This window comes from Calonectris borealis, chromosome 24 (genome assembly GCF_964195595.1).
Source record: "Calonectris borealis chromosome 24, bCalBor7.hap1.2, whole genome shotgun sequence".
NCBI lineage: Eukaryota > Metazoa > Chordata > Aves > Procellariiformes > Procellariidae > Calonectris > Calonectris borealis.
The window spans coordinates 1,299,482-1,312,060 of record NC_134335.1 but is presented as its reverse complement, the minus strand read 5'-3'; the positions used below and the strand labels follow the sequence as shown (position 1 = coordinate 1,312,060).

The 12,579-nt window shown below is 62.8% G+C and overlaps 1 protein-coding gene across 1 annotated transcript in view; it reads left to right on the top strand.

The window, feature by feature from the left end:
- DSCAML1 (DS cell adhesion molecule like 1) overlaps positions 1–12,579 on the top strand; it is a 114,444-nt gene that overhangs the window by 77,740 nt on the left and 24,125 nt on the right. Inside the window, exons 4-8 of the mRNA XM_075172852.1 lie at positions 4,245–4,391; positions 5,770–6,048; positions 6,949–7,224; positions 7,779–8,075; positions 10,045–10,317. Coding sequence (XP_075028953.1) covers positions 4,245–4,391; positions 5,770–6,048; positions 6,949–7,224; positions 7,779–8,075; positions 10,045–10,317 — 1,272 coding nt within the window. The remainder of the gene's footprint in view (positions 1–4,244; positions 4,392–5,769; positions 6,049–6,948; positions 7,225–7,778; positions 8,076–10,044; positions 10,318–12,579) is intronic.

The window sequence follows — 12,579 nt, the reverse complement described above, 5'->3', positions numbered from 1 at the left end:
GGATCCTCTTTAACATCTCTGGGATGGATGGATGGATCTTTAATCTTGGTGCCAATCCAGGCCCCCTCTGCTTTCGGCATTTGCCGTGGCACCGAGCTGGGCTCGGCCTGCTGAGATGAAAGGCAGCTCTGCTGCGCGGCCACCGCCGGCCAGCCCGCTCCTCTGCCCCGCGTCCCCCCCGCGCCGGGCGCCGCGTCCCGCCGCTCGGGCCGTCCCGGGGAGGGAGGTGCCTGCGATCCGTCCGGCGGCTGGCAGAGAGACGGGGCGAGCGGTGCCGTGCCACGGCGTGCCGTGCTGTGCCGCAGTGGTGTGCAGAGCTTTCCCTGCTGCCTGCGTTTGGTGGCCCACCCCGGGGAGGCTCCTCGTGCCCGGCGAGCCCCGTGCTGGGCAAATGGCGTCCTGGAACAGCAGCCACAGCAAAAAAGTGCCGTTACAGCAGCGGCGGAAAATCACAGGCTTTGTTCTTTGGGGCTTCCCCCTCCGTGCCTTTTCCCCGGGGAGGCGTTTGTCACTTTAAACGTGGCCAGAAATAGCACCGAACAGTTACTGGATTTGTCCGGGATGCCTTGGGATGCATATGCTCAACGTATGGCTAATTCATAAACGCTGGCACCTATTGATTCTCTAGCAGTTAAAATAGACTGCGTAAGGAAATATTGGCCCCGGAGTACCAAGGGAAAGTTATCTCATTAGTCTTATGAACTATAAAATGTGCTCTCTCCTGAAGCCCTGACCCCATTGTTTTTATAAATCTATATTGGATAGAGCAGTAGCTGGTAACCTGTATCGACTGTAATTTTTCTCTTGAAATTGGAAGCCCCTTGGGACTGACGCTGGAGTTTCACGGCCACCACAGGCAGCTGGATGCGGCAGAGGGTTTTGGTAACAGTCAATATGTGTCTGAGTGTGGGCGCGCACGTGCGTGCACGCGCCGTGAGAGACCCTCTTGCCGTGCAGGAGAGCCCCCGCTCGCCCTCGGGCTTTTCCCTGGCTGAGGGGCAAGCTCCTGGGACTGGCGGGCTCTCGGCTGCCCTGCTCCTCTCTTGGACCCCAGCTCCCGCGACTTCGCTACCCCGTCCCTGCTTTGCAGGGGTGGGCGAGAGGGGCGCGGGGGGCTTTGGGGAGGCAATTCCAAAGGCAGCGGCTCAAGTCTAGCTGGAAGAGCTATTAGAGGCACATCGCTCCAGCCTGGCCACGGGTGTGCTTAATCCTCTGCTTCCCGTAAAGCTTTTCCACCTCCTGGCAGGCAGAAAGATCTGATTTTATTCAGCGACCTTTGACGTTAATCTGGTTGGCAAACTTAGCAATAAGTCACTTTGGTGAGGTCTCTTTGGTGAGCTCCTCGACAGACTTACTTGCCCCTTTTCGAAAAAGAGAATACGGAAGCCGTGCTGTCAGGTTGTAGACCTGACGTTTAATGTAACGGCATCTTTAAAGCCGTGGCTGGCCAGGGGGCCGACGCCTCCGGCCACTGCACGGTAGAGGGGTGGGTACTAAAACCTGCAGATTTCCTGCCCGTTCCCGTCTCTGGGGCTGATGCTCTGGCTCGAGCCCCGTCTCGGAGGCTTGGTCTCGGGCGCGCGGGCTGTGAAAGCGGGGGGGCTCCGGCAGGCCGGGGGCCGAGGGCGGCAGGTCCGGGCAGGGCTCGGCTTGCTCGCCTGCTCCCGCGCGTCGCTCTCCTCGGCATCTCCCGCTGTCCGGGCAGGAGCTCGGGGCTCTGCTCCCCGTCGCCTCGCCACGCGCGGGAGTTTGGCTCTCGGGGGCCCTGCCGCTGCTGTCCCGGCGGGCACGCAGCACCGCCGCTTTCCGCTCCTCCGCTGGCTCCTTGCACGTCGCTCCGGCTCTTGCAAGGCTTTGTTGCCAGAGGAGGAGCGCAGCGCGTCTGCGAACGGGGCTGCGGTTAACCATGCACGGACGTGAGTGTGCGGGGAGGGGGAGGCCGGTTGGGGCTGCCGAGCACTTTCAAGACACAGCCCCTGTTACCATGGAAACCGGCTCCCCCCGTCTCAAATTCCAGTGCAGCCAATGTTCTTCGCTTACTGGTTTGATGGGAGATGAAAAATTAATGTTTGATTTGCATGTTATTTCAGTTGCGCTGGCGGGACTGCTCCCCCCTTCCCTTTTACGGAGGTTTGTACGAATCCCTCGGCGCCTCTGATCGGCGGCGCGGAGCGCGAGGCTCGCGCCACTGTGCATCTGCTCCCAGTTGCGTACTGGTGCAGCGCGTGTGCTGCTGCACTGGCGTTGCCGTGCTCTAGCGTGGAGGCAAAACCACGCCTGAGGTTTTGGCTGGGGAGCCCCCGACCCTTCCAAGCAGGGACGGGGACGTGGGTCCCGTGATGCCGCGGCAGTACACGGGTTGCAGCTCGTGGGAGGCGCGGGGACAGCCGCCCCGGTGCCCGCGGCACCCCGTGGGGCTGCCGGCTCGCGTTCCCGCTGCTGCCAGGGAGAGCTGCCAGCCCGGCGGTTGCCGCTGCCTCCTGTAACCGCAGCCAGGTTCGCGTTTTGTTAAGGTTGCTGTTTCTGTGCTGTTTAGAGTCCCTAACACTGTCATATCGAGCAATTAGAGTCAAATACGCCCGTCTAGCTAAGCTGCAGCTGGAAGGGGGTAGTGCCAGCAGAGCTCAGGGCTGCCATCGCCTCGGCTGGTGCCGGGGAAGCACTCCGGTTCCCTGGGTGAAGAGCCCTGTTTTCTGTCGGTCTGCCGCCTCAGGCGCTGCTGCTGCGGGCGGGGAGAGGCTTCTGCAGTCCTGCCCCGGGAGGGGGGAGCCAGGCTGCCCTGGGAGCCTCGGCCTTTAGGTCCCGAATTCCACCCGTCTTTCTCCTGCTCTTACGGGTTCAACCACAGCACTTCCCTCCACCTACATTGAGAACATCCAGGTGCTTCCAAGAGGTGCCGGAAGGAAAAACAGGGGATTCTCCTCAGCAGCTAGGTCCTGCTTTACCAAGCACGGTGCAGGACTCGAAGGAGCCGTTCGCAGCCATCGCTGAGTTAGGGACTAGATTTGAAGGTTTCACCTCTGAACATTCAGCTCTACCAATTACCTTCTGCGTCTCTGCATTTGCTGTGTTTGGCAGGGGATGGTTTGGCTGGCGACAGGGTGCAGCCGAGCAGAGGGACCCCCCCGTCCCAGCCGAGGCTCGGTGGCGGCTGGTGCTGGCATAAACCCCAAAGCCCCGCAGAAACCGGGGTCAAAGGCTCCTCTCACCAGTAGCGCTGGCAGTGGGGCAGGGTGAAGGGGTCTTCCAGGTGGGCAGGGGGGCTTCTCTCCAGTGCCTCCGCTTACCCTGCTCTCCGTGGAGCCCCTAAATTGTGCCACAGCCCAGGTCTTTTTATTCGTGTCCATTACTGTTAATATTCACGACGACGTACAGGCGTCAGGCCAGCTTCGTGAGCGAGTCGAAGACTTCCTTCCCCGTGTGCGCTGGCGTGCGCCAGGCTCCAGAACCTGCTGGCTGGAGGGGGCTGCTCCGGCAGCGCTGCCCGGGGCTGCGCTGCCCTGCCTGCCTCCTGCCATCCTCCCCCAGCGCTCAAACATCAGCTCGAGCCCTTATTTGTTTTCACATGCCTCTAAGTAAGTTAAGCTAATTATTAACTCAGCGGGACGGATTCACTTTTAATTGCCGCGTTGCTATGCAGCGCGCGGCGACGCGGCGGTGCATCGTGCCGGCAGAGCATCGTGCCGCACGCTCTCCTCGCCCTCCGCAGCCACCGCGCCGCTGCGACTCTGCGGCCAGCCCAGAGCTCGTTGCGACGGCGGCCGAGGCAGGGAGGGGAGAGGACTGTGGGCAGGCTGCCTCGGCTAAACCCCCTGAATCCGACCCCCGGGGAGCACAGGTGCGTGTAAGGACACCCCGAGCCCGTCTTTGCGCCTGGGCGGGGGTGTTTGCCGCAGGATGAGGCAGGCTGTGCCACGCGCACGAGGGCTGCTGTTGCACACCCACGTGCTGCTGTTGCGCACCCACGGCTGCTAAGGCAAGCACTGCTGCTCACCCGTGTTGGCCCGACTTCGCCAGCCTGCCTGAAACCTCAGCCCCTGAAGGTGAAGCCGGAGACTGCACCCCAGTGCAGTCGGGGTGCGGGGAGGCGGAAGAAGGACCCGCTTTGCCTGCCCGGCTCCTGCCCAAAGCTCCGGTGCCTGCCCGGAGCACAGGGGCTCTGCCTGACCCGGGTGCCGAGAGCTTGGGAGATGACCTGGCTTGGGGCTGGCTCGCTCACCCTTCTCCTCCCTTTGTGTCTCCAGAAAATAGGTTTTTTATTACTTCTTACGGAGGTTTGTACATATCGGACGTGCAGAAGGAAGATGCCTTGTCCACCTACAGGTGTATCACCAAGCACAAGTACAGCGGGGAGACGCGGCAGAGCAACGGAGCCAGGCTCTCGGTCTCAGGTGAGCGCGCGGCTGCTGGCAGTGCTGGCAGGGGGGAGCCCTGCCCCGCAGGGCCCGGCACGGCTCCTGCGCCCGCGAGGGTGTCCAGCCTGCATGCCCGCTCCCCTGCCTGCCCGCCGCGGTGCCTGTTTCCCGGGGCGCAGGAGGGAGCGATGGCATCGCTACCTCCCATCCCCGCAGCGAGAGGACATCCCGGGGGGGGAAGGGGGTCCCGCCGGGGCTGCGCAGGGGGCTTGCGCTGCCTGGCGTGTGCCCCCGAGCACCCGGCCTCCCCGGTGCCGGCCGCGGCGAGCGGCAGCGCTGCGCGGCACCCCGAGCGAGAGGCGATGGGGTGCGACGCGATGCAATGTGACAGCCCACGATGTGAGCAGCCTGACGTGATGTGACGAACACGCAAGTGATACTGCAGCGCAGGCAGTGCAGTCTGTAGTGCCGGGTGTCTCGGGGCGCTCCCGGCTCCGCTGACTGCCCAAATTACTCCGCTCGGGAGGGAGTTCGCCCGACTCGCAGCCACGTCGCCGCTCCCGCCGCTCAGCTGCAGCGCGCCCGCTCTCTGCCATATGCTTTTTCCATCCTTGGGCGTGCGGGCTGTGGCTCTCGCGTGAGCTCCTGGAATTAACCCCACCGAGGTAGGGAAGGGGTCCGGGACGGCCGGGCTGGGGCTTGCCTGACCTCGCCCCAGCCTCTTGGAGGCCGGAGGGTCCTGGTCCCACCCGTGGCCGTCCTGCCGCACGGCCCCCGAGGAGCACGGGCAGCCGACGGGTGTATCATCTCCTCTCCGAGCGCGTTCGATCTGGCCTGGTCCCCTCCTGGTCGCCGTCGTTATTTACACGTCACGGCGTTTTACTTCTGCTTGGGAGTAATGAAAGAGGTTTCTTTCCCCTGGAATTTAATTTCACGCCTGAGACTTGGTGATTAATTTTCTCCTTTGCCGGCTGCCCGATGGGCCCCTTTGCTTGTAAATTTTGAAATGTGCCACAGAATTTGTGTATTTTGCACCAATTAGGTGTCACCTTGAGTAATTCCTCCGGTGCTGAGTTTATTCGTCCCATCAGCTAGTAAGATGCATTTCCCTCCCACCTCCCCGCAAGCCTGCTGCCCCGGCCACCGAGGGCCGCGCCGGCCGTCCCGGGTGGGACAGGCCATCCCCTGCCTGCCCTGGGCCCGTGCCCGCTGGCGGACGTGGCTGGCGTCCTGCGCTCCTGCCCGGCAGAGCCGCCGGCTCGCGGGGGCGGGGAGAGCTGCTCTCTCCCAGCTGATGCCCAGCGGGCACGGTGGTACCGGTGTCACCGTGCCAGGGGCTCTCCTGGTGTCCCTGCGGGGAGAAGCCTCGCCTCCTCCTCTTCGCTGGGTGAGCCTGTTTCCTCTCTGAACCCAGACCCGGCGGAGTCCATCCCCACGATGCTAGACAGCTTCCAGTCCAGGGAGGTGAAGGCGGGCCGGCTGCTGGAGCTGCCCTGCATCGCCTCGGGCTACCCCAACCCGGCCGTCCGGTGGATCAAGGACGGGCGCCCGCTCCCCGCCGACAGCCGCTGGACCAAGCGCATCACGGGCCTGACCATCAGCGACCTGCGCGTGGAGGACAGCGGGACCTACATCTGCGAGGTGACCAACACCTTTGGGTCCGCAGAGGTCACGGGGACCCTCACGGTCATAGGTGAGAGCCGGCGGGCAGGAGCGGGGCACGGTGGCGGGGAGACCTCTGGCTTGACAAAGCCTTCTTAAATATAAAACCATTATAAATATAAAGCCTGAAAGGTTTTATACAGCCGTATAAATTGCAAGCCTTGTATTTCAGCGTGGCGCACGCTGGAAGCCACCGTCTTGCGACGCAGCGTGTCCGATGTGGTGCTCAGAGTGCTTGCAGGAGGCTTATCGTGCTGCAGCAGCGCAGCTGCAGACGTCCCCTGATTTACCGCTTCCATCGGGGCAGGGAGAGGGGCCTTGGGAAGACTCGGAGCAATACCGGGGGATGTAAATTGCGGGATGGCGACGTCGGTTTTATGTTAGGTGCCTCTGCACTTTGTTTTGTTGACTTCCATAAAATAAGCCCCAGCCAAACAGTAAATACCATCTGGGCAGGCCAAGTATTTCTCGCACGCTTTGCTCCTGGGGGTTCCTGCCGTCGCCGGGATCTCAGCGCTACCAGAGCTGCCGGGGCTGGCACGCATCGTGCCTGCCTTACCTGGAGCCGTGCCGTGGCGACTGCACCACCAACCGGCACCGGCAGCCCGCTGGGAGCCGCCCTGGCACGTCCCCAGCGCTGTCCCCCGTCACACCGGCCACGTCGTCTTCCAGCCGTCCTGCCCTCCCCGACGGCCCCCACTCTGCCGGCACCCCCGCCGGGGGCCTGGGGCTGGCATTAAAGCAGGGGCCGTCAGCAGGGAGGGCGGGGGCGGGGGGACACCTGCCTCATGGCGCGGTGACGTTTTGCACGTAGCCGGGCTGGCGCTTCCAGGGCAGGAAAGGCAGGGAGAGCAGAGTAAGGACGAGACGCCTCCCGCCGTGCTGCCCGGCACCGCCAACGCCTCGCCCGCTCTCGCCCTTTCTCGCACAGACCCCCTGCGTGTGACCCTCACACCAAAGAAGCTCAAAACGGGCATCGGCAGCACCGTCATCCTCTCTTGTGCCCTCAGCGGGTCCCCCGAGTACGTCATCCGCTGGTACCGCAACACGGACCTCGTGGTGGTGGATGACTACATCTCCATCCGGGGGATCAGCAACGAGACCCTCCTCATCACGGCCGCGCAGAAGAGCCACTCCGGGGCCTACCAGTGCTTCGCCACCCGCAAGTCCCAGACGGCACAGGACTTCTCCATCATCACGCTGGAGGGTGAGCTGCCTTCCGCCGGGCGGGGGCCGGCGGGGGCTTTCCGCTGCCCCTCTCTGAGCCGCCGCAGCCCCGGGGTGCGCCGGGATGCTTTGTGCATGTGAGACCCGCCGGGGTGGGGGCTCCCGGGGCCAGACTGCTCCCAGCGCGCTTCCTGGGCTGCGCGCGCCGTCTGCAAGCAGCTCGGGGACGCAGCTCGGCGGGGATGGGGAAGGACCAAAACTGGGGCTGACTGGCCCGTCCCCAGCCCCTGGGCCGGGGCACGGCCTTTCCCCAGGCGTCCCCTCCCCGATCCAGATGGCTGGGTGTTCGGACAAGGGATGGGCGTCCCCTCGAGCCGACGCCTGTGTCAAGCAGCACGCCCCTCGCCCCCTCCCAGCGTCTCCCTGCCGCAGGGACGCAGGCGCGGCCGTGCGCCTGGTGCCGACGCGGGCTCCTCTCCCGGCCGCGCCGGGGCTCCCACCCCAGGCGGGAGCTCAGAGCCGTCCCGCCAGCGGGTGACTGCTGCCGCCTGTGGCTGCTGCTCCCTGACCCCCCTCCCCCCGGGTGCCCCCCAGATGGGACCCCCCGCATCGTCTCCTCCTTCAGCGAGAAGGTGGTCAACCCCGGGGAGCAGTTCTCCCTGATGTGTGCCGCCAAGGGGGCCCCCCCGCCGACCGTCACCTGGGCGCTGGACGACGAGCCCATCCCGCGGGACAGCGGGCACCGCACCAACCAGTACACCATGTCGGACGGCACCACGGTCAGCCACATGAACGTGACGAGCCCGCAGATCAAGGACGGCGGCGTGTACCGGTGCACCGCGCGGAACTCGGTGGGCAGCGCCGAATACCAAGCGCGAATAAACGTAAGAGGTGCCTGTCTACTTTTAAATATCAGAATAGGACTTTTACTGGGCTTTTGGTTTTGTTCCGTTCCCCGGCCGATCGCTCCTCCTCGCCTCCGCCTCCCCTTCCCGGCCGCCCCGAGCCCGTTCCCCGAGCTCCCCGCTCCCGCCCCACTCGCTCCCGCACCTGCCCACAGGGTTGAGCCTCCCCGCCATTTAAAGCAGGGAGTTTAACGAAGTGCAAAGCAGCCCCGTAGCCTTGGCGAGCTGGAGCTTGGCTTTGCAGGGGCCAAAGGGCAGCGCTCTCCCCATCGGGGTCCACTCGCGCCCCGCCGAGCCCCCGCCTCGGGGTCTGCGCAGGGTCGGCAGAGGGACCCCACGCACGGGGAAGGTGGTGGCGGGCACAGAAGCGTCCCGGGCCCCCCGTGCTCCGGCCCCGGCGGGAGCCCCGCTCCCTGGCAGCGAACGTGCCCGCCGGTGCAGGGACCTACATGACAAACGATGATGAGGCAGCACGTGAAATCGTGGAAAATGAGCTTTGATTTGTCATGTCTGTATTTTCTTTGTCTGCTAAAAGCCGTGGCCACGTTAATCACCGTGTTATTACGGCTGGAGCATGTTGCTCGGTGCATTACAGGGAGCGCTTTCAGGCCCAGGGTATGGTATAAGCCCCTGCCCGTTAATAATCCCCAATTAAAGCTTCCAGGCTTCCAGGTGGGAGTGAGACAGAGACAAGGTAGCATTTATTTGTCTTCTGAGGAAGAGGGTTGAAGGGCTGTGTTTGTCTGTGTCTCAGGTTTGAAACGGATCTAGTGGCTTTTTGGCTGGCATCCCAGGAGAGTCTGAATTTTGCTGCCGTTTACTGTGAAATTTGGAGCAAGTTCATCCCTGAGCCACGAGAAGCCAGAGCAGCGTTTTCAATGAGGACGTTCCCTGGTCTCCCTTTCTCCCCCTCTCTCAGCTCTTGACGGGCTGTCGCTAGATAAGATTCGGACTTTTTTGCCCTGCAAGGGAGCAAGTCCCTCAGACAGGCCTAAGAGACGGTTACAGAGCGAGATGCTAATTTCTTCTTCCCCGCTCCTTTTCTAAGCGTGTGCCAGTATGAGAAACAGGGTCCGTCAGCTTATCCTGAGCGTCTGTTAAGCCGTTATCCTGCTACGCCCTTAGGACGAGGAGTCAAGATAGGGTTAATCTTTAGATTAGTTTGCTATTTTCTGCAGTGGCTGGGAGAACAATGTAATTATCGATGCATGGAACCTCTTGTTGAAATGCTCACCTGCAGCATTCTCCCATCCTAAAGGCAGCACGAGAGCCAGCCAGAACCTGGCGACTGCCTGGCTTTTCAGCGATACTCAGGTTCCCGGGGGGGGCTCAGAAAAGGTGTATTTCAGGGGAGGTGAAACACGTTTGCCGCGGCAGTCAGGTACCCGTAGCAGCTCTTGTCGAGGACGTTTGGCACAACGCAGTCAGCTTCCTTCTAAGGGCGGCAGAGAGCGGCTGTGGCGTGGGGGAGCGCTCCCCGTCGCGTCTGCAGCTCCTGTGGCCGCAGGCGCTGCTGGAGGAGCCCTGGCTGGAGGTGCGCTCCGCGGCCACGGGTTCCCATTGCAGAAACACGCTGCACTTCCAGGCAGCGTCCGACCTCCTCCGGTGAGCAGCGGCGGTGTCTCGGGCTCCGCTTCCCCAGCACTGAAGCCGCAGCTGCAAAACCGGGGTGGGATTTGCTGAAGCGTGGCCGCGATCGAGGCCCGCGGCCCCGGTTCGTAGCTGCGCTGTCGTAGGCGTGTGCGAGTGGCTCTAGCTGGAGGTTGCAGCCGATGAGCGCATGCTCAGAGAGGAGCCCGTGCCTGCTCCTCACCCAAAACCAGGCTGGGTCCCAACTGTTCTGGTTACCTCCTTTGCTTGTGAAGCTTGCTCTGAAATAGCAGCAGATCTGCATGCAACCAAACCGCCCTTCGGAATTAACCTAGCCTGCCTCTTCCTTCCTCCCAAATATGTAGGTCCCCCGAGCATCCGAGCGATGAAGAACATAACAGCAGTAGCGGGTAGGGACACTTTCATCAACTGCAGGGTGATCGGGTACCCCTATTACTCCATCAAGTGGTACAAGGACTCTTTGCTGCTGCCCGATAACCACCGCCAAGTGGTCTTTGAAAATGGGACTCTTAAGCTGATGGACGTCCAGAAAGGCATGGACGAAGGAGAGTATCTGTGCAGCGTGCTGATCCAGCCCCAGCTCTCCATCAGCCAGAGCGTCCACGTCACGGTGAAAGGTAAGCGGGCGGAGAGGCTTTCCCTGGACCAGGTGGAGAGGCCGTCTAGGTCGCGTTGGGGACGCCTCTGCTGCGGGACGGGGGCAGAGGAGCGTCGCGCAGGGGACGCCGCGGCCGGGCGGTGGCCGTGCTCCGCAAACGCTGCGCGGATGGAGCTCAGCTCCCAGCACGGCAGCCCTCGGGAGCTGGCTCAGCTCCTGCCGGAGCGGCTACCTGGTCCTGCCTGCGCGTCTGCAGCTGCCCCGAGCCACACCGTATCCATTTCCCGTTACAAGCGATGGAGCAGGGATTTACGGTGTAAACATAACGTATTAAAACATCTAACCTTTGCTCGGATCACCTTCACCGATGTTTTTCTCTGTGTGTTAGCTTTTAAAAAAATAATACTCTCGGTCTTCCGAGCGCGCAGAACATCTTAAAAGCTTCTCCAGGCCATCAATTATTCAGCCCCATTGAGGGAGCTATCAGTCCTAATGAATTGAGCCGGGTGCATTCCCTCCCAGTGACTCGCTGAGATTGTGCCGTGAGTGTGCGGTGCTCCCGTATCTCCCGTCCTCAGAGTTGTCGGGTCGTCTCTGCCCGTCGCCAGCTCGGTGTTTGCGGTAAATCATTTAGACAAACAGAGCCGCGCTGGGGACGGGGCTGGCCGATTGTCTGTCTCTCTCCCACCCAGCGGGGTATTTGTGGACTGGATTTTACTCTGATCCCCCTCCCGCCCCTCCCATCCACCATTTTCTTATGAGGAGTCAGGTTAACGAGAGAGTGCATCAGGCTGATTATAGATGCTGCCACTTGATTAGCTAACGCTCTTCTCCGAGGCTTTGCAAAGGGAAGAGTGGGCTGCGGATAACCTGCCTAAGGGCGGCGGCGGGAGGACTTCTCCCCCCTCGGGTCTGCAGCGCGGGGCATGGCCAGCCCTGCCTTCCTCGCCTGGTACAAAATCCCCATCTTGGTGGGAGCCCCAGGGTTTGAAAAGAGGCCGGAGTTGAGTAAATGCTGGCCTTCTCCTGGGGTAAGCGGGACAGGCAGGGCTGGTGGGGAGGGAGCGTCTACGGGGATGTGCGCGCGTGAAGACAAATAACGGGACTCGCGTTTTGTCGGTCGCTGGGAGGTGCCGTCGGAGGATGCAGGATGCTGCAGTTCAGCCGAGATCCGTATATTCTGGGCAGGGACCGCTAGCGAACCCTTCCGAATGTGAATTTACTGCCTTGATTAGTGGCCGGTGACAGGCTGAGGAAGGCGAGCGGGCGGAAGCGTGGTGCGGGCTGGCGGCACGCCGCTCTGCCGCGGCCAGACGTCTTCATTCCGCCTGCAGTGTGGATGCCGGAGATTTATACCTGGCCCCGCTTGCTGGATTCCTTATTTGCTCTGGCCATCAGATAAAAGGCCTGTGGAAAAGAATTGCAAAGGCGCTAGAAGACAGTCAGAGCTAGCTCCGCGGAGCAGAGTGAATAAATATAACTGCGAGGAGCCCGGGATGGCGTGGAGCACCGTAAAGCTTTTATTGCCACAAGTGCCTGGCGACCACATTAAGTGCCACGAGTGAGTTATGCAGGTCTTTCCGAGCACGCGGTAGTAAAAGCTTTACAGCTCCCCTCCGGCGCCGCTCCCCCGGGGAGCGGGGATGCGCGGGCAGCCCCCAGCCCTGCTCGCGAGGCATCGCCCCCAGCCACGCTCCCCGTCTTGCCTTGAGGGAAACTCCCGCCCGGGGTTAGCTGCTGCCGCTCAGCCTGCGACCCCGGTCCCCCAGGTCCCAGCTCCAAACCTCCCTGCTCCTTGGGGCTTCTGCGGCTGCCCGGGGGTGCTGCTGGCGCCGCCTCGCTGCGCCTCCCCGGCAGCGCCATCCGAGCACCCGGCCTCCTCCAAGGTGCCCTGACAGCTCGTTATTCCCACAGACATCTTTCAGCGTTTTAATTAATCACGTGTGGGTCTGGTGCTGTCCCGGGGCTCTCGCACAGCTCTGCGCGGGTGACTGCCGTGATTCGGGGAGCGCGGTGCTGACGCCAGCTACGCCTGCTCCGCAGCCGGCAGCGCCGGGGCACCGTCGGGGCGATGCCTCGCCCCGCGGGAGGGCAGGGGCCGTTCGCCGGGGCTCCCCGCCAGACCTGAGCTGCTGCGCCTGGCTGGGCCGGGCTCTGCGGCGGGCGCCGTGGGCAGGGAGACCTGGGGAAAGGAGAATTGCAGCGGGAAACGAACGGGGAGGGAGGGAGAGGCGAGTTGCAAGCTCCGGCTGCGGGGAGCTGGAGCAGGGAGAGCTCTTCT